Source organism: Oncorhynchus masou, chromosome 2 (genome assembly GCF_036934945.1).
Source record: "Oncorhynchus masou masou isolate Uvic2021 chromosome 2, UVic_Omas_1.1, whole genome shotgun sequence".
Classification (NCBI taxonomy): Eukaryota; Metazoa; Chordata; class Actinopteri; order Salmoniformes; family Salmonidae; genus Oncorhynchus; species Oncorhynchus masou.
In genome coordinates, this window is record NC_088213.1 from 25,863,819 (window position 1) to 25,890,692 (window position 26,874).

Here is a 26,874-nt window from a genome sequence, read left to right on the forward strand (position 1 = left end):
TCTGCCCTTTCTGTCGTTTCCCCAAGGTGTCTGCAGCATTGTGACGTATTTGTAGGCAGATCGTTGGAAGATTGACCATAAGAGACCACATTTACCACGTGTCCGCCCGGTGTCCTGCGCCGAAATTGGTGCGCAAAGTCACCTGCCAGTATTTTTCCATGGGACACAGACAGAGAAGCAAGCTTCCAAGAACTGCATGTCAATGAAGAGATATGTGAAAAAACACCTTGAGGATTGATTCCAAACAACGTTTGCCATGTTTCAATATTATGTAGTTAATCCGGAAAAAGTTTCACGTTGTAGGTGACTGCATTTTCGGTTCAGCCAGGCGCAATGTAGAAAACGGAACGATTTCTCCTACACACAGACGCTTTCAGGAAACACTGCGCATTTGGTATGTGGCTGGGAGTCTCCTCATTGAAAACATCAGAAGCTCTTCAAAGGTAAATGATTTTATTTATTTGGTTATCTGGCTTTTGTGAAAATGTTGCGTGCTACATGCTACACAAAATGCTATGCTAGCTTTGCATACTCTTACACAAATTAGTCAATTTCTATGGTTCAAAAGCATATTTTGAAAATCTGAGATGACAGTGTTGTTAAGAAAAGGCTAAGCTTGAGAGCAAACGCATTATTTTAATTTTATTTGCGATTTTCAGAAATCGTTAACGTTGCGTTATGCTAATGAGCCTGAGGCTTAGTCACAATCCCGGATCCGGGATGGGGAGTTTCAAGAGGTTAATGTGTGAAAGTTACATATTTCTAAAAAATATTTTTGAATTTTGCTCGCTGCCTTTTTAGCGGAATGTTGTCGAGGGGTTCCGCTAGCGGACAATAAGCAAAAACGTTTGGTGTTTGCCAAAACGCATGTGAGAGACTCCCTAAACATATGGAAGAATGTACTCTGGTCAGATGAGACTAAAATGTAGCTTTTTGACCATCAAGGAAAACGCTATGTCTGGCTCAAACTCAACACCTCTCATCACTCCTAGAACACCATCCCCACAGTGAAGCATGCTGATGACAGCATCATGCTGTGGGGATGTTTTTCCATCGGCTGGAACTGGGAAACTGGTCAGAATTGAAAAAATTATGGATGGCGCTAAATACAGGGAAATTCTTGAGGAAAACCTGTTTCAGTCTTCCAGAGATTTGAGACTGGGACGGAGGTTCACCTTCCAGCAGGACAATGACCCTAAGCATACTGCTAAAGCAACACTCGAGTGGTTTAAGTGGAAACATTTAAATGTCTTGGAATGGCCTATTCAAAGCACAGACCTCAATCCAATTGATAATCTGTGGTATGACTTAAAGATTGCTGTACACCAGCAGAACCCATCCAATTTAAAGGAGCTGGAGAAGTTTTGCCTTGAGGAATGGGCAAAACTCCCAGTGGCTAGATGTGCCAAACTTATAGACACATACCCCAAGATACTTGCAGCTGTAATTGGGGGGGTGAATTGTTATGCACGTTCAAATATTCTTTTTTTTGTCTTACTTCTTGTTTGTTTCGCAATAAAAAATATTTTGCATCTTCAGTGGTAGGCATGTTGTGTAAATCAAATTGGAGAAATGCAACAAAATTGGAAAAATGCCATGGGGGATGAACACTTTCGCATGCCACTGTAGCTTGATCCTAACTAAGACCATTGGATTCTACTTGGGGGGCTCCATGTGGGAGTTGTGTGTGTGTGTGTGTGTGTGTGTGTGTGTGTGTGTGTGTGTGTGTGTGTGTGTGTGTGTGTGTGTGTGTGTGTGTGTGTGTGTGTGTGTGTGTGTGTGTGTGTGTGTGTGTGTGTGTGTGTGTACTGAAAGTCTCACTATGTAAAATGGCCTGTTTCTTGCTCTATCAAGTAAATAAACCATACTGTCCATGGCCTTGTTCTCCTTGGCTTACAGAGTTGCCTAATTTGAGTGGATGAATTAAGGTCGTTCTTGGTTGAGCGTACATCCTAAGCTCCATCGTCTTCTTACTGGCTTTCCTTGTATAATATAGAGTGGGGCAAAAAAGTATTTAGTCTGCCACCAATTGTGCAAGTTCTCCCACTTATAAAGATGAGAGAAGCCTGTAATTTTCATCATTGGTACACAGACAAAATGAGAAGAAAAAAAATCCAGAAGATCACATTGTAGGATTTTAATGAATTTATTTGCAAATTATGGTGGAAAATAAGTATTTGGTCAATAACAAAAGTTTATCTCAATACTTTGTTATATACCCTTTGTTGGCAATGACAGAGGTCAAACGTTTTCTGTAAGTCTTCACAAAATTTTCACACACTGTTGCTGGTATTTTGGCCCATTCCTCCATGCAGATCTCCTCTAGAGCAGTGATGTTTTGGGGCTGTTGCTGGGCAACACGGACTTTCAACTCCCTCCAAAAAATTCTATGGGGTTGAGATCTGGAGACTGGCTAGGCCACTCCAGGACCTTGAAATGCTTTGTTGCCCGGGCGGTGTGTTTGGGATCATTGTCATGCTGAAAGACCCAGCCACTTTTTATCTTCAATGCTCTTGCTGATGGAAGGAGGTTTTGGAAGGAGGTTTTCACTCAAAATCTCACGATACGTGGCCCCATTCATTCTATCCTTTACACGGATCAGTCGTCCTGGTCCCTTTGCAGAAAAACAGCACCAAAGCATGATGTTTCCACCCCCATGCTTCACAGTAGGTATGGTGTTCTTTGGATGTAACTCAGCATTCTTTGTCCTCCAAACATGACGAGTTGAGTTTTTAACAAAAGGTTCTATTTTGGTTTCATCTGACCATATGACATTCTCCCAATCTTCTTCTGGATCATCCAAATGCTCTCTAGCAAACTTCAGACGGGCCTGGACATGTACTGGCTTAAGCAGGGGGACATGTCTGGCACTGCAGGATTTGAGTCCCTGACGGCGTAGTGTGTTACTGATGGTAGGCTTTGTTACTTTGGTCCCAGCTCTCTGGATTTTTTCCCTCATTTTGTCTGTCATAGTTGAAGTGTACCTATGATGAATATTACACGCGCCTCTCATCTTTTTAAGTGGGAGAACTTGCACAATTGGTGGCTGACTAAATACTTTTTTGCCCCACTGTATATACTGTGTTATATATGTGTCTCATCATGGCCTTTGTGTCCAAAGGTGTCGGCTATCATAATGGATTTATTCAATGGTGGGACCATGTTGATGCTGGCTGTGAATTTGCCTTTAAACTCTATGTTTCCAAACCATGGTCACGGGTGACCGCACCCAATTATAGCAACTTAATGAACTACTGTTCCGGTTGACCCATTCAAACTATACAAGGAAACACTTTCGAAAGGAGAGCTGTTCTACCCTGTCATCGACAAAAATGTGAACCCCCTGCTATCAGACGTACAGCACAGTCAGCACTGTAACTAACAATAAACAATGTGCTAAGCTCATTCCAGGACCAGGGAAAGGTAATACTCTGTCCTATGAAGTGGAACTAAGAGGAATCCATGTGTCCAGATAATACATTATGAGGAGGTGGTGTCTCAGTGGGATGGCTTTACGAAACAATAGAACACACTTAAAGCAGAAACAATAGAACACACTTAAAGTAATACTCTGTCCTATGAAGTGGAACTAAGAGGAATCCATGTGTCCAGATAATACATTATGAGGAGGTGGTGTCTCAGTGGGATGGCTTTACGAGCAGAAACAATAGAACACACTTAAAGTAATACTCTGTCCTATGAAGTGGAACTAAGAGGAATCCATGTGTCCAGATAATACATTATGAGGAGGTGGTGTCTCAGTGGGATGGCTTTACGAGCAGAAACAATAGAACACACTTAAAAGCTAACTCCTCATCAGCAGCACCTCAGACTCTCAATCCGTCCTTTGCTTGAGAAGTAAAACAGTTTTCTATGGGATACTTCTGGTCCATTCACCCATACACAAACACATTGCTATCTTAACTGGTATCAAATGTCTCTATTTGCTGTATGATACCTGTACACCACAGTACAGATACATATTTTGATATACATGAGTGAACTGATAGCAGAGGCTACTATCAGAGCCAACAGAGCTGGTTTGTTTACAGTATAACCAATATTTAATCCTGTGAAATACATCCTGCATGACAGGTAAATAATACAACACAAAGTTACTGCCAGTTTCTGTCGTCACATACTCTATATGGAGTAGTATCTAGGCTTATAAACAAGCTATTACAGTGGAGACAGGTAATACACTCTGATTTGAGGATACATTTAATGAATAAAAAGTTCATCGTCTGTCATGATAGTCTGTTGTTTTGATAACAACCCACACACTGTATGAATGTCACTTTCATTGGTTGTGCATGCCACCATAATGCATTCTGTTAAAACATTTCCCTAATGTCTGAATAAGTTCACGAATTATGCATGAAGAGTAACCTTGCCTAAGACCTTGAGACTCATCATATCAGTCAGAGCTCATGCTCAGTGGGCTTATGCAGTCTAGATTCCCACAAACAACCTGGGTTCTATATGCATGTGACAATCATTCTCGAGGAGTCCAATATTTATTCACTAAAACATTTTTCTCTCTTACCTGAGGGCTTTTTCCTTTGCTCGTATGAAAGGATTTGGGTGAATTAAGGTGAAGATTCCTCATTGACAGCAACACCTACATGGCAATATACAGTATTAATTAATATGACGGATCCTATGCAGCTCTTTGAGACTACAAACACCCTGGCTGTGTTTTGCTTGTCAACAGCAGAGCTCTCCTTGGCCTGCCTCCATTACAGTGTCGAAGGAGGAACCTTAGGCTGGGCATGATATAAGAGTGTGGGGGAAAATTCAGCTGGGAATACATTGCTTTGGAAGGAAGCTCTACATATGGTTTGATTTGATACCAGCATCTCTCAAAAATGTTCTCAAGAACGGAGTCTGCAGAAGTTCCCTTTTATGACCTTGTTTTGCTCACATCAAGGATTGTTGGTTCTCATGCACCAGTCCAACAGATATCAGAAGGACGTTTTCCAATGATGAATTCCAGTACCACATCTTTCAGTCAGTGTAAAAATAAGCTTCTAAATAAAGAGTATAGACCAATTAGGCTGGCTATTACTCACAGAGTGGTATGTAAATGTCCGGCATGTTGGAGTTGATGTTGAGTTGACCCCTCAGAGCCATGGGTTTGGGAAGTGCTGCCATGCCAGCAGTTCTCATTTGCTTTCCAACAAAGGATGACTTATTACTCTCCCTCTCCTCTTATCTACTGTACCTCCCCACCAAGCACAGTGTGCTGTCACTTGTCATCAGGTTCTCTGAGGTTCTCCCTAAAATCTGGTTGTGTGAATATGACTCAGTTTCGTCTCTATAAACTGACATCTGTTTCAATACAATGTAGTTGCATGATGTGTCAAAGTAAAACTTCCTGAAATGTGTAAAAACTTGTATTTTGATTACTGTCATTATCACTCCAAATCACATGAAGTATTATGAAGAAATGAATGCACTGTTAACTGTCAACAAAAGAAACAGCACGGATGTTTTCTAGCTATCATCATTTAAAAATCTAAGTTTGCTCTAAGTGAGGCAGATATTGGCACTCATTCCACAGGTCAATGTTGTAAAGTGTCAGAAAAACACTAATGAGAGAAGACTAGATGGTGTCTGACAGCTCTAGTTATTAAAATAATTGTATTTCAAAGATTGTAACAGCCTCTATTCCCCAACAGGACACTGTCATGAAGGAATGATTCCTGCAGGATATAAATAAGTGCATCGATGATCTCGTCTCCACAGTGACGTACGTACATACCCCAACCAGAAGCCCTGGATTACAGGCAACATCCTCACTGAGTTAAAGGGTAGAGCTGCCGCTTTCAAGGAGCAGGACTCTAACCCGGAAGCTTACAAGAAATCCCCTTATGCCCTCCAATAAATCATCAATCAGGCAAAGCGTCAATACAGGACTAAGATTGAATCGTACTACACCGGCTCCGACGCTCGTCGGATGTGGCAAAGCTTGCAAACTATTACAGACTACAAAGGGAAGCACAGCCGAGAGCTGCCCAGTGACACAAGCCTACCAGACAAGCTAAATTACTTCTATGCTCGCTTCGAGGCAAGTAACACTGAAACATGCATGAGAGCATCAGCTGTTCTCCGCAGCCAATGCGAATAAGACCTTTAAACAGGTCAATATTCACAAGGCCGCAGGGCAGACAGATTACCAGGACGTGTACTCCCAGCATGCGCTGACCAACTGGCAAGTGTCTTGACTGACATTTTCAACTGTCTGAGTCTGTAATACCAACATGTGTCAAGCAGACCACCATAGTCCCTGTGCCCAAGAACACTAAGGTAACCTGTATAAATGACTACCGACCAGTATCTCTCACGTCTGTAGCCATGAAGTGCTTTTCTGTAAAACAATGATGCAGAAAATGTCATCCATGCTTTTGTTACTTCTAGGTTAGACTACTGCAATGCTCTACTTTCCGGCTACCAGGATAAAGCACTAAATAAATGTCAGTTAGTGCTAAATACGGCTGCTAGAATCCTGACTAGAACCAAAAAATTTGATCATATTACTCCAATGCTAGCCTCCCGACACTGGCTTCCTGTCAAGGCAAGGGCTGATTTCAAGGTTTTACTGCTAACCTACAAAGCATTACATGGGCTTACTCCTACCTATCTCTCTGATTTGGTCCTGCCGTACATACCTACACGTACGCTACGGTCACAAGACGCAGGCCTCCTAATTGTCCCTAGAATTTCTAAGAAAACAGAGCTCCATTTTTATGGAATGGTCTGCCTACCCATGTGAGAGACGCAAACTCAGTCTCAACCTTTAAGTCTTTACTGAAGACTCATCTCTTCAGTGGGTCATATGATTGAGTGTAGTCTGGCCCAGGAGTGTGAAGGTGAACGGAACGGCTCTGGAGCAGCAAACCGCCCTTGCTGTCTCTGCCTGGCCAGTTCCCCTCTTTCCACTGGAATTCTCTGCCTCAAACCCTATTATAGGGGCTGAGTCACTGGCTTACTGGTGCTCTTTCATGCCGTCCCTAGGAGGGGTGCGTCACTTGAGTGGGTTGAGTCACTGATGTGATCTTCCTGTCTGGGTTGGCGCTCCACCCCCTTGGGTTGTGCCGTGGGGGAGATCTTTGTGGGCTATACTCGGCCTTGTCTCAGGATGGTAAGTTGGTGGTTGAAGATATCCCTCTAGTGGTGTGGGGCTGTGCTTTGGTAAAGTGGGTGGGGTTATATCCTTCCTGTTTGACCCTGTCCGGGGGTATCATCGGATGGGGCCAGTGTCTCCTGACCCCTCCTGTTTCAGCCTCCAGTATTTATGCTGCAGTAGTTTATATGTCGGGGGGCTAGGGTCAGTTTGTTATATCTGGAGTACTTCTCCTGTCTTATCCGGTGTCCTGTGTGAATTGAAGTATGCTCTCTCTAAATCTCTCTTTCTCTCTCTCGGAGGACCTGAGCCCTAGGACCATGCCTCAGGACTACCTGGCATGATGACTCCTTGCTGTCCCCAGTCTACCTGGCCGTGCTGCTGCTCCAGTTGCAACTGTTCTGCCTGTGATTATTATTATTTGACCATGCTGGTCATTTATGAACATTTGAACATCTTGGCCATGTTCTGTTATAATCTCCACCCGGCACAGCCAGAAGAGGACTGGCCACACCTCATAGCCTGGTTCCTCTCTAGGTTTCTTCCTAGGTTGTGGCCTTTCTAGGGAGTTTTTCCTAGCCAATGTGCTTCTACACCTGCATTGCTTGCTGTTTGGGGTTTTAGACTGGGTTTCTGTACAGCACTTCGAGATGTCAGCTGATGTACGAAGGGCTATATAAATACATTTGATTTGATTTTGAAAGGCTGGTGATGGCTCACATCAACACCATTATCCCAGAAACCCTAGACCCATTCCAATTTGCATATCGCCCCAACAGATCCACAGATGATGCAATCTCTATTGCCCTCCACACATCCCTTACACACCTGGACAAAAGGAACACCTATGTGAGAATTCTATTCACTGACTACAGCTCAGTGTTTAACACCATAGTGCCCTCAAAGCTCATCACTAAGCTAAGGACCCTGAGACTAAACACCTCCCTCTGCAACTGGATCCTGGACTTCCTGACGGGCCGTCCCCCAGGTGGTAAGGGTAGGTAACAACAAATCCGCCGTGCTGATCCTCAGAGACCTGACCATGTGGTGCAAGGACAACAACCTCTCCCTCAACGTGATTGTGGACTACAGGAAAAGGAGGGCCGAGCACGCCCCCATTCTCAGTGACAGAGCTGTAGTGGAGCAGTTGAGAGCTTCAAGTTCCTTGGCGTCCACATCATCAACAAACTAACATGGTCCAAGCACACCAAGACAGTCGTGAAGAGGGCAAGACAAAACCTATTCCCCCTCAGGAGACTGAAAAGATTTGACATGGGTCCTCAGATCCTCAAAAGGTTCTACAGCTGCACCATCGAGAGCATCCTGACTGGTTGTATTTCTGCCTGGTATGGCAACTGCATGGCCTTCGGCCGCAAGGCACTACAGAGGGTGCAGGAATTTCCAAGAAACTGAAGATCTCGTACAACACTGTGTTCTACTCCCTTCACAGGACAGCGCAAACTGTCCCTAACCAGAATATAAAGAGGATTGAGGGCACCGGTGCACAACTGAGCAAGAGGACAAGTACATTAGAGTGTCTAGTTTGAGAGACAGACACCTCACAAGTCCTCAACTGGCAGGTTCATTAAATAGTACCCGCAAAACACCAAACTTTTGAACGGTAGTGTATGATATCGTTTTCCCCTAAATGTGCATGAGAAATTGTCTTATTTTTGCAGAACAATGTTGGACTATAATGCACATAAAACCATTACTCTGTCTGAGAGCAGTAGGACATTACACTGTCTGAGAGCAGTAGGACATTTCACTGTCTGAGAGCAGTAGGACATTTCACTGTCTGAGAGCAGTAGGATATTACACTGTCTGAGAGCAGTAGGATATTACACTGTCTGAGAGCAGTAGGATATTTCACTGTCTGAGAGCAGTAGGACATTTCACTGTCTGAGAGCAGTAGGACATTACACTGTCTGAGAGCAGTAGGACATTACACTGTCTGAGAGCAGTAGGACATTACACTGTCTGAGAGCAGTAGGATATTACACTGTCTGAGAGCAGTAGGACATTACACTGTCTGAGAGCAGTAGGAATATTACACTGTCTGAGAGCAGTAGGATATTACACTGTCTGAGAGCAGTAGGATATTACACTGTCTGAGAGCAGTAGGACATTACACTGTCTGAGAGCAGTAGGACATTACACTGTCTGAGAGCAGTAGGACATTACACTGTCTGAGAGCAGTAGGACATTACACTGTCTGAGAGCAGTAGGATATTACACTGTCTGAGAGCAGTAGGACATTACACTGTCTGAGAGCAGTAGAACAGTACACTGTCTGAGAGCAGTAGGACAATACACTGTCTGAGAGCAGTAGGACAATACACTGTTAGAGAGAAGTAGTACTTACACTTGAACCACAGTTGCCTCTCCCCAAGATGCTTCTGTTTATTCAGTTGCACATCGAACATTCAATTCAGAAAACCATTTCTGATAGCTTCAATTCTGAACTCTCCCACTCCGGCAAAGCTCCAGTTTCCCTTTTCACCAATCCTGTGTAGTGCCACAGGTGTCTGGAGTTGACTTTGGAAAGCCTTCACTGTAAACCATTGACAGCACAGGCAGCGTGGAGACCCCAGACTCCCTACAGAGTAGTTGTAGTGAGTGAGGGGACCAGGAACAGCTGGTAGTAAACCAGTCTGCACTATCGAAGCCTGCAAGAACATTCCTTTCTGAGTTCAACAGGAGAGAGAGGATCCTCTCCATTGCCCCTGGATGTCCCAGTGCAGGGTAGAGCATGCACAGGGAGGGACACTGAGGTACTGTGGAACAGCATTAGCACACGGCTGTCTAATGTATTAGGAGGTGGCTGGATATAGTGCTGTTCTTCAAAACAATTCAGTTAATAGTCAGAGATCAGAGGAGCCAGAGATGGTATAATATAGTATAACATACTTAGGGTTTAATGCTCAAAAGAGATAAATATAACAAAACAAAAAAACAACTTTTGATTATATGTTTTTGTGCAAAATTGTCTGTCTGATTCAGTCAAAATATTAGCTCTGAGTAATTTGATGATTGATGGATGGAGAATACATTTCCCGCAGCATGGTTTCTTGATCAACAGAGACACTACAGGAGCAATAAACATGGAACAGTTAAGTGTTAGGGAATATTTTATTTCTAAATACAATACAGAAAATGAGTGGTCCGAAAAGAAAATGTGTATTTTGTGCCCTTGTCATCACGCCAGGCAGAGAGAGAGAGTAACATTAAGAAGAGGATTATCATGACACAATCATTCTAGGCTCAATGAGACACACTCATTGTAATCTTCAGCTGGAGATGAAGGCTCCAGAACAGGATCTTTATGAAGGCTTTAAAGTGCAAAGCATGTTCCTCTTTAGGGATGACAATGCATGCTCACAATGACTCAAGTTTATAGCTCTATAGCTCCGTGCATCCTGGAATCAAGTTGAATAGGAAGAACAGAGTATAGAAGAACAAACATCAATATTGTCTTTTCCATGATAATGTGCATTCAAGCTTATGAGGCCCAGCTGGTGTGAACCCCCCCCCCAAAGTTGCCTTTAAAAGAAAAATCCACATCCATCTTCCATTATGCTGTACCTGTTACCATTATGCTGTACCTGTTTCCAGTGTGTCCAGTATGCTGTACCTGTTTCTAGTATGTGTCCAGTATGCTGTACCTGTTTCTAGTATGTGTCCAGTATGCTGTACCTGTTTCTAGTATGCTGTCCTGTTTCTAGTATGCTATGCTGTACCTGTTTCTAGTATGTGTCCAGTATGCTGTACCTGTTTCTAGTATGTGTCCAGTATGCTGTACCTGTTTCTAGTATGTGTCCAGTATGCTGTACCTGTTTCTAGTATGTGTCCAGTATGCTGTACCTGTTTCTAGTATGTGTCCAGTATGCTGTACCTGTTTCTAGTATGTGTCCAGTATGCTGTACCTGTTTCCAGTATGCTGTAACTGTTTCTAGTATGTGTCCAGTATGCTGTACCTGTTTCTAGTATGTGTCCAGTATGCTGTACCTGTTTCTAGTATGTGTCCAGTATGCTGTAGCTGTTTCCAGTATGCTGTAACTGTTTCTAGTATGTGTCCAGTATGCTGTAGCTGTTTCCAGTATGCTGTAACTGTTTCTAGTATGTGTCCAGTATGCTGTACCTGTTTCTAGTATGTGTCCAGTATGATGTAGCTGTTTCTAGTATGTGTCCAGTATGCTGTACCTGTTTCTAGTATGTGTCCAGTATGCTGTACCTGTTTCCAGTATGTGTCCGGTTTGCTGTACTGTGGGTCTTATGGAGTTTTACCAGGTCTATACCCCTCACCCTCTCACTTTCCCTGTGTGGAGAGCCTGTTGAGGCAGGCCTGACGGAAGGTTGGTTGGTCCCTCATCTCCAACACATAGTCTCTCACCATCTCCATGAACATGGAGGGCCACAGTTTGTGGAGGGACTCCCCCTTCAGGTTGGTGTCAGATGCCCTCTGGACCTGAGCCTGTATATATTGTTCCATCACAGCGCGGCGCTCCGATGACGACTCCATAGCACCCTCCTGAGGAGATCCAGGGAACAGAGGACTGTTAGCTTTGACACTGATGAGAGGAAGTCTCCATTGATCATCCTATTGGATAGTAATCATGTTACATTGTAAATCAGTGATCCTCAATCCTTCTCCAGGAGAGCCACTGTCTTCAATACTTTTATTGGCTAAATCAGGTGTTTCATGGCTCAAGGAGCAGGATTGAGGATCACAGCTGTAAATGTATGAAACATGCCCTCAATAAAGCTGCTACAGTATGAAGCATCAGGTATACAGTGACAGGTAGTGGTGATGTCTACAGTAGCAGAGTGAGCGCAGCCAGTCTATCCTGGTCCCAGATCTCTTTGTGATGGAAGAGATCTGGGACCACCAGGCTAGACTGGCTGCTTCCACTCTGCTACTGAAGTCATCACCACTGGGACCAGGCTACAGACAGACTGATAGTCTGAGAGTGCTGACCTCTGGGCTCTCCGCTCCCACACTGCAGCAGTCTCTACTGGGGTAGTTGAACAGGGCTCTGCTCAGGCCCTCTCCCAGCAGCTTGCCGTTGTCACGCAGCTCCTCTGGGCTCAAGCCTGCGCGGCGCCCACGCCCCTCCAACAGAAACTGCAGCTGACGCTTCCTAGAGAGATAGAGAGGCAGGGAAGGAGGGAGCGAAAGAGAGAGAGGAGGGGAGAGGGAGAGAGAGAGCAAGAGAGAGAGAAAGAGAGAGAGATTGAGACAAGGCAGAAGTAGTTTTGGGGGTGGGGGTGCTGTGTTGTCTTTTACGTCCATATCAGTCCGCTAATACAAGACTAGCAAAGGCCCAGCACACTCCTTTTGTGACATTTTTTACCCTAAATGTATTTGAGTGTTTACCAGCATTTGTAACTTGAGTCTGATGATTATCTGTACAAAACAGTTAATCTGAAAATGCTTGTGGAATATAAAAATACATGGTTGATATATGTTTTCCAGTTTCTTGAAATACTTTGCAAATATATACATGTACATATTTTTTCATACTAGTCCCATGGGAATCAAACCCACAATCCTAGCATTGAAAGCACCATGCGATACCAACCTAGCCACATCATCACATCATATCATCACAAACCACTTGATGTGTCAATGTACTCAATTACTGTATTGTGCATTGTTCTTCTTCATGGTGATGGAAGGTCTACAGGTACAAACCTAGATGACCAGCCTATGTACTATACAGTAATGTACAAAATCTTTAATTTGATGTGGATGTTTTGTGTCCTTACCCATAACCTTTCACCATTTGATGTAAATGTTGAGGACAGTGTTTGTTCATTCTGGATTCTATTAGAATGACAATCACAGAGAAAGGGAAAGGGCAACAAGTCTTGCAATTCCAAATATTGAATCCTGCAAAGTACTGTTCTTAATTATACAACTACCTTATTTGCCAAAGCGGAAATGCTGACAAAATGGTTTTGCCCACGCTACAGATGTCTATATTGGTCCGCAAATACAGCAAAGGCCCAGTGCACTACTTTTGTGAAAAAAATGTTTGTTCAAATAATATGTTTTTTCTTAATTAATGTTTTTTTTTATTTTATATGATTTTTCAGGGGGTGCTGCAGCACCCCTACTTCCAGCGGCTATGCAAAGGGGACTGGTGAGTTAGACATGTCTGGGGCATCAGGGCATCCAATAGGGGCATCCACTGCCAGGGGCAGTGCCATCGTCAAAGAAGGGAATAACAAAGTATCACAATACATGTTTCGACAAATAGTAATGACATTCACTCAGTGCTCCGCATTAACACATCTGTCAAGACTGGTATCAGATACTATTACAGTCGTGCCGACATGAATTCCATGGAAGCCAAGCCAAACAATTACTTTACGAACAATGAATTGGGAATGATAAAGTACTTCTACATACATTTTAAAATCAGTTCTTTGTCAGTCGTATAGTTTTCAGCAGCAGGATTGGTACAGATGTAACCAGGATGAGAACATTAATAAAGGATGTTAGCTACATCAAACGTCCCTGTCCATCATTATTCATCTCATGAAATTCAGCACTGCACCAACATGTTCCAAACGCTGGTGCCAGAACTCTGGAATAGTCATTGAGACGGAGGCTGCAGGCTAAAATACCTACTGGGATAAGTGTGAGTGCTTGTGTCGGAGACAGAGAGCCTGAGCACTGTATGTATAGGTGGGCAGAGGATCAACTGAGTGGTGTGTATCTATCAAACAGCCCCCATTCAGAATAGCTGAGCATGTACTCTACTGTATAATGATACTGTACAGTAGAGTGGAGGTTGAATGCAAACACCCCAGTATAACAGCCCACACCATCAACTTAAATCACTGAGAAGAAGGATGAACCACTCCTACATTGGGTTCAGGACTCCTTTCTGGCCTCCAGTCATTAGTATTGTATCACAGACATGAATGTTAAAACTGTCACATCATGGTTCATACAACAGGACAAGCTGTCCTCCCCAAATAATTGCCTATCTTCAGGCCTTTTGGCCTTCACCCATGTTCAATGACTTTTGATTATGACTTGGTCCTCAACCGCAATACACCAAAAGCATTATAGCCATCATAGCCTTTGCTCTGGCTACCTTCACAGCAATATCTGCCCTACCCATGACCATATGTGTTCCCTCATGGATTGTCCAAACCTAAATATGACTGTATAATGCATATCTCAGGGTTATACATGTCTGTACTGGATCTGAAACCATTCACTGATGACTGTAGTGAACTCCCATCTTAATTATTACAGGAATACACTGGAAGGACCAAACTACAGGAAGTAGTGTGAGAGCACTGTGCACTGTGCAGAGGCTGAGAGGGGAAAGTTTAGACATTATTTTATATGGAAGGTTAAACCTTAATCAAATACAGACATATTACTGGACTTAAAAGGTTAGGGCTGTTGCAGAGTAGGTCAGTGGGCTCAGTTGGGGGAAAAAGGATGAATTCCATAAGGCAGCTCAAGGTAATGTATTGTATGATACTCATACATTTCTTCCATGCTCTGCTCTAGAAGGCCCATGGGTGTTGTGGGTAATCGTACAGAGTGAACCTGAATGGACAGATTAGGGAAGTGAACTAACTGCCATGCTCGTCCATTTCTCACAGTGAACGATAAAAAACGGCAGCTGCTAGGGACAGACAAGCCCTGGCCTGTCATCTCAAGGCCTCACACAGACAGAGATATACAGTACATTTACAGTACATTACACATACCTGCGGCACACACACATGCATACATAAATACACATTCAAAGACTAATATATTAGTCAGATACATATTACACACAAAATGCTCTGGCACTCATTGAACTTCTCAGAACATATTTTGCAGTGTACCAAGTGTATTGTGATTCATAGAGTGGAATTAATTCAAGCCAACAGGGAAGTAGGGAGATTTATGATATGAATAACCTTAGGCTACATATTTGATCTCCATGGAGTGGCCATCACATCAATTGTTTCTTCATCTGCCCTGAACCAGTCTATAAAAACTCTCTTTATAAGATCAAGTTCATTTCAACAAGTATTTTTGAAAAGGTCAAAGTTCATGTTATCAAACATCCTATACATATAAAATATTTATTTGACAAATCTATGCAGTATCACACAATGTCAGCAGGTCACAGCGAATACCATTTCACTGTTGATCTGAAAATAATGATCAGCTCCCGGCTATTGGTAGAGCGTGGTCCTTTGTAGCTCACTTGGTAGAGCATGGTGCTTGTAACACCTAAGTCGTGGGTTTCATTCTTGGGTACACCCATATGTAAAAATGTATGCACGTATGATTGTAAATTGTTTTGGATTAAAGTGTTGGCTAAACGGCATATATTATTGTGTTTTCTATTTCGGGCGACAGTGAGTGTGAGTTATTAAAGAGGAACTGGAAGCCAGCAGAACGGCAGTTGGCCTTTTGTTTGCCAATTAACTTTTAATAGTATTCTCCTGACAGACAGGGCTCTGCTCGGGGCACTGAGAGAGATGCCACTACAGCAGGGCTGAGGAGGCGTGACCCCTTCAGTTCAATGGCATGTTTTGCTTTGCTTGGCTGTGTTTCAGTGACCAAGTGATATAGTTGAAGAGCTGTTGGCTGGGGAGAGGAATGGGAACGTGAGGAAGATGCCAGGTACCCACCCGACCACTGGGACCCTGCTTCCAACCAACTCCCTATGGCTTCTTGATGTCAGGCTTTGTCTATCCTTCACACACAGACTCATTAACATACAGTGCCTTGCGAAAGTATTCGGCCCCCTTGAACTTTGCGACCTTTTGACACATTTCAGGCTTCAAACATAAAGATATAAAACTGTAACTGTGTTTTTTTTTGTGAAGATTAAACAACAAGTGGGACACAATCATGAAGTGGACCAACATTTATTGGATATTTCAAACTTTTTTAACAAATCAAAAACTGAAAAATTGGGCGTGCAAAATTATTCAGCCCCCTTAAGTTAATACTTTGTAGCGCCACCTTTTGCTGCGATTACAGCTGTAAGTCGCTTGGGGTATGTCTCCCTCAGTTTTGCACATCGAGAGACTGAATTTTTTTCCCATTCCTCCTTGCAAAACAGCTTGAGCTCAGTGAGGTTGGATGGAGAGCATTTGTGAACAGCAGTTTTCAGTTCTTTCCACAGATTCTCGATTGGATTCAGGTCTGGACTTTGACTTGGCCATTCTAACACCTGGATATGTTTATTTTTTAACCATTCCATTGTAGATTTTGCTTTATGTTTTGGATCATTGTCTTGTTGGAAGACAAATCTCCGTCCCAGTCTCAGGTCTTTTGCAGACTCCATCAGGTTTTCTTCCAGAATGGTCCAGTATTTGGCTCCATCCAGCTTCCCATCAATTTTAACCATCTTCCCTGTCCCTGCTGAAGAAAAGCAGGCACACACCATGATGCTGCCACCACCATGTTTGACAGTGGGGATGGTGTGGTCAGGGTGATGAGCTGTGTTGCTTTTACACCAAACATAACGTTTTGCATTGTTGCCAAAAAGTTCAATTTAGGTTTCATCTGACCAGAGCACCTTCTTCCACATGTTTGGTGTGTCTCCCAGGTGGCTTGTGGCAAACTTTAAACAACACTTTTTATGGATATCTTTAAGAAATGGCTTTCTTCTTGCCACTCTTCCATAAAGGCCAGATTTGTGCAATATACGACTGATTGTTGTCCTATGGACAGAGTCTCCCACCTCAGCTGTAGATCTCTGCAGTTCATCCAGAGTGATCATGGGCCTCTTGGCTGCATCTCTGATCAGTCTTCTCCTTGTATGAGCTGAAAGTTTAGAGGGACGGCCAGGTCTTGGTAGATTTGCAGTGGTCTGATACTCCTTCCATTTCAATATTATCGCTTGCACAGTGCTCCTTGGGATGTTTAAAGCTTGGGAAATCTTTTTGTATCCAAATCCGGCTTTAAACTTCTTCACAACAGTATCTCGGACCTGCCTGGTGTGTTCCTTGTTCTTCATGATGCTCTCTGCGCTTTTAACGGACCTCTGAGACTATCACATTGCAGGTGCATTTATACGGAGACTTGATTACACACAGGTGGATTGTATTTATCATCATTAGTCATTTAGGTCAACATTGGATCATTCAGAGATCCTCACTGAACTTCTGGAGAGAGTTTGCTGCACTGAAAGTAAAGGGGCTGAATAATTTTTCATGCCCAATTTTTCAGTTTTTGATTTGTTAAAAAAGTTTGAAATATCCAATAAATGTCGTTCCACTTCATGATTGTGTCCCACTTGTTGTTGATTCTTCACAAAAAAATATAGTTTTATATATTTATGTTTGAAGCCTGAAATGTGGCAAAAGGTCGCAAAGTTCAAGGGAGCCGAATACTTTCGCAAGGCACTGTACGTACACACAGACACACACACAAGCACACACCCACACAGTACAGTGGGTACAGGGTATAGTGAACACACGTAATTAAAGTGTAGCTAATGTTTTTGTTTGATAACCTGAGTGAGCGTTGTGTGTTAGTCAGTGCCAGGTACCAGGTGTACCAGGTACCAGACTGTGGCCATGTCCAAATTATCATACTTACATACTACATACTTAAACTGCATACTATGTACTCATCGTTGGATACTATTTAGCATGTACTGTAGAATATGAATGGAGTTATAGGCCTACTCAGGCTGGTTACAGGCAGACTATCAAATTGGACCTATACTGTAGTCCTTATAGCCCATCTATCCTATTTATAAAGAAGACAGAAACAGATCATTTGGTTAAATTTCAACATATTTATTAGTGAAACTAAAGTGCTGTAACATATATAAGTTAAATTAAATAGCTTAGTACACACACAGAAACTTTTCAAATGTTCAAATCAAAAGACTATTGCACAGAAAACTGTCGGGTGCGTCGCCAATTCAGAACCGTTGGACAGCAGCATAATAAACTAACGCACTTATCATTGGGAACGATCCATAAATGAAATAATTAAATAGGTAGCCACGCCTACAAAACTAAAACAATTCAAGTGTTTAATCAAAAGGCCTGACTAATATGACATCAATACCGCAGCCACATCCTGAGTCCACGGTGCCGACACATTAACAAATCAAAAGATGGTTTAGTATTTAGTTTAAAAGCTCTGACGTAGGCCAAGAGAACAATAAACACTTTTCAATGAAAAAACAGAAAGCCACTTAAAAAAAATATAAAATAAAAACTACTTCTGTTTTCAAAGATGTATCCTACGATGCAATACTAATTTTAAGGAGAAGAAAAATGACTTAGCTTACATTTGAACAACACTGCAGAAGCTTCGCTATTCGACATCTTCCCAATTAAGTAGCCTAGTCTTGTTGTATGGCTACTTGAAGAGAACTAGGGCCTATCACTCCCAGCCCACCTCTTCCAATGCATTATGGAAAAGTGTTAATCTAATTCTACTAGATGAAGAACCAAAAGGAGTATAACATCATGGCATTTAATCGATTTTTGGAAATTCACATACTCTATTTTCGCATACTGAGACCGTGACATGATGATTGCGTTGTTTCCCGTTATTCATTGATTTCGGTAGCATTTCCCCATATCTAATTGATTAGCTGTTGTTAAAGCTGAAAAGAGCATGGCATCCGGGCATTTAAAGTATACTCGATTTTCAAAATGACGCATACATTTTATTTTTTGCATACTCTAACAGCCTACTATTTAGGATGCAAGTATGGGTATTCCGGCCAAAATCTCAGCAACCCCTGCAGCAACTTGCACAACCACCCCCCCCCCCCCCCCCCGCTTCTCCTTCACCCAAGTCCAGACAGCTGATGTTCTGAAAGAGCTGCAAAATCTGGATCCCTACAAATCAGCTGGGCTAGACAATCTGGACCCTCTCTTTCTAAAATTATCCACTGAAATTGTTGCAACCCTTATTACTAGCCTATTCAATCTCTCTTTTGTATCGTCTGTGATCCCCAAAGATTAGAAAGCTGCCACGGTCATCCCCCTAGTCAGAGGGGGAGACACTCTAGACCCAAACTGTTATAGACCCATCCTGCCCCGCCTTTCCAAAATCTTCGAAAGCCAAGTTAATAAACAGACCACCGACCATTTAGAATCCCACAGTACCTTCTCCACTATGCAATCTGGTTTCCGAGCTGGTCAAGGGTGCACCTTAGCCACGCTCAAGGTCCTAAACAATATCATAACCGCCATCGATAAAAGACAGTACTGTGCAGCCGTCTTCATCTACCTGGCCAAGGCTTTCGACTCTGTCAATCACCACATTCTTATCAGCAGACTCAATAGCCGTGGCTTCTCAAATGACTGCCTCGCCTGGTTCACCAACTACTTCTCAAATAGAGCTCAGTGTGTCAAATCGGAGGGCCTGTTGTCCGGACATCTGGCAGTCTCTATGGGTGTGCCACAGGGCTCAATTCTCGGGCTGATTCTTTTCTCTGTATATATCAATGATGTCGCTCTTGCTGCAGGTGATTCTCTGATCCACCTCTGACGACACCATTCTGTATACATCTGGCCCTTCTTTGGACACTGTGTTAACAAACCTCCAAACGAGCTTCAACACCATACAACACTCCTTCTGTGGCCTCCAACTGCTTTTAAATGCAAGTAAAACTAAGTGCATGATTTTCAACCGATTGCTGCCCGCACCCTCCCACCCGACTAGCATCACTACACTGGACGGTTCTGACATCTACAAATACCTAGGTGTCTGGTTAGACTGTAAACTCTCATTAAGCATCTGCAATCGAAAATTAAATCTAGAATCAGCTTCCTATTTCGCAACAAAGCCTCCTTCACTCATGCTGCCAAACATACCTTCGTAAAACTGACTATCCTACCGATCCTTGACTTCGGCGATGTCATTTACAAAATAGCCCCTAACACTCTACTCAGCAAACTGGATGTAGTCTATCACAGGGCTGTTTAGTCATCAAAGCCCCATATACTACCCACCATTGCGACCTGTATGATCTCGTTGGCTGGCCCTCACTACATATCCGTCGACAAACCCACTGGCTCCAGGTCATCTATAAGTCTTTGCTAGGTAAAGCCCCGCCTTATCTCAGCTCACTGGTCACCATAGCAACACCCACCCGTAGCATGCGCTCCAGCAGGTATATTGCACTTGTCATTCCCAAAGCCAACACTTCCTTTAGCCGCCTTTCCTTCCAGTACTCTGCTGCCAATGACTGGAACAAATTGGAAAAATCTCTGAAGCTGGAGTCTTATATCTCCCGATCTAAATTAAGCATCAGCTGTCAGAGCAGCTTACCAATCACTGTACCTGTAGATAGCCAATCTGTAAATAGCACACCCGAACTACCACATCCCCATATTATTACTTACCCTTTTGCAACCCAGTATCTCTACTTGCACATCATCATCTGCACATCTATCACTCCAGTATTAATGCTAAATTGTCCTTATTTAGCCTCTATGGCCTATATATTGCCTAGCTCCCTATTCTTCTATATTTGCACACACTGTACATAGATTTTTCTATTTTTATTTTCTATTGTGTTATTGACTGTACGTTTGTCTATGTGTAACTCTGTGTTGTTGTTTGCATCTCACTGCTTTGCTTTATCTTGGCCAGGTCACAGTTGTAAATGAGAACTTGTTCTCAACTGGCCTACCTGGTTAAATAAAGGTGAATTTTTTATATATATATATATATAAAATTCAGACACGGCCTGTGTGTGTCAGTCAGTGCCAGTTACCATGTACTGTGGGTAGGGAGCTCACCTGGACTCCTCCAGTAGTACTAGCAGGCGGCAGCGTGGTGTCTCGGTGGCAGCGATATGACCCAGCGTCCCAAACAGACGCTCTGCAGAGATCACGTCATTCATGGTCACCTGATGCACACACACACACCCAATATAAATACACAGACATACACACACATGCGCACACACACACACAAGGGGAAATAAAAAGGGCATCAGCTAACACGTTGTTCAGAACATTATAGCACAAAGACGCTGAAAGACAAAACATGTTAGATTTTTTCTGAGTGTGTAGGTGGACCTGACCTCCAGGTTGTTGATCTTGTGCAGGTTGAAGTGGTGCAGGCGGTAGATGAGGAAGGATCTCCACAGGGAAAGGCTGACTACAGGGTTCCCCTCTGGGTGGATGGTCAGCTGGTCCAGACGTCTCACCTGGGCCAGAGCAGCCAGCTGGGGAAGACGGCTGACGTTGGTCTCCAGGAAAATCAGGTGCTGTATGGAGGATACCATAATAAGTCAGGAAACCAGTCAATGAGTGGCCATATGAGTATCATATTGGCTAATGAGAACCCTCAGTTTAGAACTCCAACAGAGACCATGTGTTACCATGGTGAGAATATGACTCCTATCATAGTAGCCAATGAGAAGACTCTTTATTGAACAGTATGTAATTTGTAGTAAATGTGTTCTCACAGATAGGTTGGGGAACTTGACCCTTATGCGTGGCAGTGTTGGCACGATCGCATCAAAGTGGATGTAGCGGAAGGCTATGACAGTGACGGCCCCTGCAGTCTGGACCCCCCAGCCTCTCTCCAGGGCCTCCAGGGCCCCGAGGCCGAACAGGCGCAGGGTTTCCCCATCCAGCTCTGCCAGGTGGCTGTCTGACAGGGAGAGGCTCTGCAGGCTGGCACCCCCTGCCTCAAGGAGCCTGGAGCACACAGAGAAACAGACAGTCAGCACACACACCTGTGAGGACGGGCACCTGATTTGTTAAGGAGGGTACCCAGTCCCCACCAGCCCCCCCCCCCCCCCCGGTAATTTGAAACATGATGGTGGCTCCCTAGGTACATTAAGTAATACCCACCTGGCCAACTCTCTACCCACCTGGCACAGACACAAGTTTCCAGGATCCTCTGGACTATCATTTAGAAAAAGATATCTGAGTTTACATGTGTCTGAAGAAGTGGGCCAATCAGTGGAGGGGAGAGAAACATCAGTGAGAGGGGTTATCAGAGTTAAGTGAATGTAACATTTGTCTTCAATGCTGACTAATTGCTCTCCATTCTCTGTGACAACAGTTGAAGTGCCCTTCCCTGATAAGGAGTCGTGAGAGTAGAGAATCAGGATGAGTCTCAGGGAGACATGATCTCTCTGTCCCTGTTGGAGCCTCACTAGCTGCCCTGGGTCTCTCTGCCTTCTCTCCCTGCCTCCCAGTCTGCTGACACTCAGGGGACCTGCTGCATACCAGAGGATCATATAGCTCCACGGACCAGCAGTCCACACCAGCCATTAAAGTTCACCCACCAACAACCTAATCAGTCTATTCATATTTCACACCCTTTAGAATGTAACACCGCTGATCATGGGAAAAGAAAACACAAGGGAGGACTAATCCTGACACTATTGGAGCTGTAATCCTATTGGCCAAGTCTTGTTGGGCTGATTGTTACAGAGTCAGGGGAGTGAAACAAGGCTTCTTTAAAAAGCCATCGTTGTTGTCACACACCAAACCTGATCCCCTGGAGGTCACTTCTCTCCCTCTAGAGGACTGAGGACCGACTCCTACCCTCCTCTCATATCTCTGTCTGCTGCACCTTTTAGTGCATCTAAGACCTGGCAAGATGCTGTCCAGGTAAGCAGAGACAAAGAACAGAGAGGAATCAAGGAGAGTGGTCTGAGAACCTGTAAGTGAGGCTTTGTACTGTGAGCAAGAACAGGAAGAAGAGATGATACAAAGATGGTCAGACAGGTGTGCTGACCCAGAAAGAGAGTGCTGAAGTGGGAAACAGGGAAGATTCTGGTACAAATTAAGGTGTATTGGAACAGAGGAGATTAAAATGTTGATTGACTTGTGATTATCATGTAATAACCATGACAGGACATTCTAAAGACCACTATCAAGGCTGTGGCTGCAGAGGGACACAAGAGAGCAGTTTGTTAACAAGCTGCAGGGTTACAGGTCTAGAGTTGACTCCAGCCCTAGGAGAAAAACAGGTGAATGTGAGCCAGAGAGATTCAGGACACCAGGGTTAAAGGTCACATAGCTACAGTGTTAAGCCATGTATTGGCCACCATGACTACTGTGTCTCTATAGGACCACCTGTGTGTGTGTGTGTGTGTGTGTGTGTGTGTGTGTGTGTGTGTGTGTGTGTGTGTGTGTGTGTGTGTGTGTGTGTGTGTGTGTGTGTGTGTGTGTGTGTGTGTGTGTGTGTGTGTGTATGCTTGTGTATGCATGCAAGTGTGCGTGTGTGTGATGCTTGTGTATGCATGCAAGTGTGCGTGTGTGTGTGTGAGTGAATGAGAGTCAGTAAACTGCCCATGGCTGCCTCAGAGTTCAGTCATTAACACTTGCTGTAATACTCCATTTCCCCTCAGAGTTTTAATAACCTGGGAGAAAACCCAACCTTAACAAAACAACCCAGGAATTACATTAGCTAATAGACACAACCTTCAGATAATCCTAACATTCAGTACGAGCCGATTCCAAGAATCCAGCAGTGACTGACAGACTAGCGTCTGACTCAATCATGGAGAACAATTTTTCTAGCAGGCCGTGTTGCTAGCAGGCCGTGTTGCTAGCAGGCCGTGTTGCTAATCTAAGACGACCCACCATGCGGTGGGTGTAAAACCCAATCTTAATCAAACAGTGTCGCGTTTCAAGGAAGCGTCTGACACCGAGGGGCAGGCGAGGAACGTGAGGGGTGATGACTGGTGATGTAAGAGCAAGGGGGTACTACTGGCCACACGGAGGAAAGCATCTTGTCCAGGGAGCTACTAGCTGGAGGTCTCCTCATGCACACACACACACTGGGAGACCCAGGCCCCACGGAGCAGAGCGGAAGTCTGGGCCAGCGATAGACAAGACAAGTGAAAGACGGTGCTAATCTTCAGGACACGCCACACCTCTCAGAGGTGGCTTTGCCAAAGGTACTAAATCAAAAGCAGTTGGACAGACAGACAGCAACAGACAGAGAGGGATAGTGAGATAGAGAGAGAGACAGAGACGAGAGAGAAAGAAAGAAAGACAGACAGAGAGAGAGAGAGAGCGAGAGAAAGGAGACTCTGGGTAATAAGTAGATAGAGTAAAGAAGAGTGATGGTAACTTTTCATCCCTTTCTGGGGAAGTCTGGAAGCATGCCATCAGCCCACTCTGCACTGTGTCATGTATTGTTCCTGGTAATCACTCTTGATAGACAGCCAGGTGCCTCCAAATCCCCTCCTGAAACACTTAGAGGAAGAGGAGACACAAAGATGATCAAACTGAGGAAAGTCTAACTGTGGAAAACATTTCCTGATGTGTTCAGCAGCTCAATTATCTGGACCCAATCCAGCAGGAGCTTCAAAACGATGTCTGTCATGAGCCTACATGTGTATGATAGCACCACATAAGGAACATGGTTATTTAGCTTGTCATGATGTGAGAAGAACCTTTCAAAATGTTCTAAACTGAAAGAAAAATGTAATTGTTCAAGCAATTTCTCTATTAGCATGGTAGCAGATTTGTACAGAGTCTGCAATAAAGCATGAAAATGATAGTCAGAGGAGTTGGCTAGAGCTGACACAGATCTGGAACCAGGCTATTTCTGTATGTCTCTCCTGGCATGATGTAGAGTGAGATCTGGAACTAGGCTATTTCTGTATGTCTCTCCTAGCATGATGTAGAGTAAGATCTGGAACTAGGCTATTTCTGTATGTCTCTCCTGGCATGATATAGAGTAAGATCTGGAACCAGGCTATTTCTGTATGTCTCTCCTGGCATGATGTAGAGTAAGATCTGGAACTAGGCTATTTCTGTATATCTCTCCTAGCATGATGCTGGATGTCAAAGATCTGTAACGCTCTGGATAAGGCTATTTAAATGTAAATGTAATGATGTAGAGTAAGATCTGGAACTAGGCTATTTCTGTATGTCTCTCCTGGCATGATATAGAGTAAGATCTGGAACCAGGCTATTTCTGTATGTCTCTCCTAGCATGATGTAGAGTAAGATCTGGAACTAGGCTATTTCTGTATGTCTCTCCTGGCATGATATAGAGTAAGATCTGGAACCAGGCTATTTCTGTATGTCTCTCCTGGCATGATGTAGAGTAAGATCTGGAACTAGGCTATTTCTGTATGTCTCTCCTGGCATGATGTAGAGTAAGATCTGGAACTAGGCTATTTCTGTATGTCTCTCCTGGCATGATGTAGAGTAAGATCTGAAACCAGGCTATTTCTGTATGTCTCTCCTGGCATGATGTGGAGTAAGATCTGGAACTAGGCTATTTCTGTATGTCTCTCCTGGCATGATGTAGAGTAAGATCTGGAACTAGGCTATTTCTGTATGTCTCTCCTGGCATGATGTAGAGTAAGATCTGGAACTAGGCTATTTCTGTATGTCTCTTCTGGCATGATGTAGAGTAAGATCTGGAACTAGGCTATTTCTGTATGTCTCTCCTGGCATGATGTAGAGTAAGATCTGGAACTAGGCTATTTCTGTATGTCTCTTCTGGCATGATGTAGAGTAAGATCTGGAACTAGGCTATTTCTGTATATCTTCGGCATGATGTAGATTGATGTAGGTTTATTGAAGTGTTTCTGAGTGGTGGTGACATCAGATTCTCTCGCTCATTCCCAGACTCCCTTCTCCCATCATAAGTAGAACTTGAAGATTGATGTGCTTGCCCCTCCACCTGCTTGGAGACCCAGCGTGCCGCTGTATTAATGAATATATACATAGCATGTGGGCACTGATGTCTCCTCTCTAACTCTCTGGCCAGCCCCAATATTGGATTTCTGGGTAATAACTCTTCCCTCCTGTCATATCTCAAGGGAACCGTGAACAAATAAATGTTCCTCCAGTCTGCTCACAAAGGAATATAAAACAGAGGCTACTATCCAGCAGTCGGACGGGCACACCCGTGCGTACACACACACACACACACACACACATACAAACTTGTTTCTGCACGCACACACGCTAACACACACACTCACGAACAGACATTCACACACACACAAAATTTGCTAAGCACTCACAGAGACAACCATTCTCCTACTCCATCTCTCATCTAAACACACTAAAAGGGGTTCCCTCCTTCCTCCATTCTAAACGCACTGTCAACATTTGCTCCTGTCTTAATTCTTCTCCAGCTCAGGTTGGGCTGCTAATGCCAAACAGAGATGACAACATATGTTTCCTTTTACCTGCTGAGGGGCAGGGGCCCATTTCAGTCAACCCATATCATTTACCACTCCAGCTTGGTGTGGAAAGGGGAGCTTGAAAAGGCCATTGACTATACTGATAAACACTTACAGCATTAATACACCAATTCTAGCCAACTAGGTATAATTGCACAAGGTTAGCCTAGGTTCATGCCTCTGTGTGTGCCAAACATCACCATTTTGCAGTGACAAGTGTTCTGAAGTTATGAGGTGCATGACTTTCACTGGGCACATTCCTTTAAGCTAGTTTCTCAAGGGAAGTAAAATCAAACGATTCAACTAACCTGCATCACATCTATTTATCTTTATGTGGTTGTTAATTATTCAGCAGGACTTTAGCTGGCCCTCTCTCACATGCTCAAACAAAGACGATGATCCATGTGTCTTCATATGGCAGCAGCAGTAACGTGTGAACTGTCACACGCTGATTTTTCTGTGATGAATGTGAACATTGCCGGTCACACCCAGGGAACACCAAATAGCATATCCAGAGCTAATGGGTCTAATCATGCGGACGCCAGCGGTTATTCTTTCTCAGAAGCAATGTGGGGACAAAGCAGAGGGCAGCCTCCAGGCCCTCCATCT

At 43.8% G+C, this 26,874-nt stretch overlaps 1 protein-coding gene across 3 annotated transcripts in view; it reads right to left on the reverse strand.

Moving 5' to 3' along the window:
- Window positions 1-10,239: 10,239 nt before the first annotated feature.
- Window positions 10,240-26,874, reverse strand: part of LOC135557521 (leucine-rich repeat-containing protein 49-like) — a 62,882-nt gene continuing 46,247 nt past the window's right edge. For all 3 annotated transcript variants that reach the window (XM_064990833.1, XM_064990853.1, XM_064990844.1), the window contains exons 14-19: window positions 21,559-21,793; window positions 21,172-21,357; window positions 20,885-20,994; window positions 12,105-12,267; window positions 10,867-11,657; window positions 10,240-10,791 (exon numbers count right to left, since the gene is read on the reverse strand). In XM_064990833.1, coding sequence (XP_064846905.1) covers window positions 11,436-11,657; window positions 12,105-12,267; window positions 20,885-20,994; window positions 21,172-21,357; window positions 21,559-21,793 — 916 coding nt within the window. In that variant the 3' untranslated portion in view covers window positions 10,240-10,791; window positions 10,867-11,435. The remainder of the gene's footprint in view (window positions 10,792-10,866; window positions 11,658-12,104; window positions 12,268-20,884; window positions 20,995-21,171; window positions 21,358-21,558; window positions 21,794-26,874) is intronic.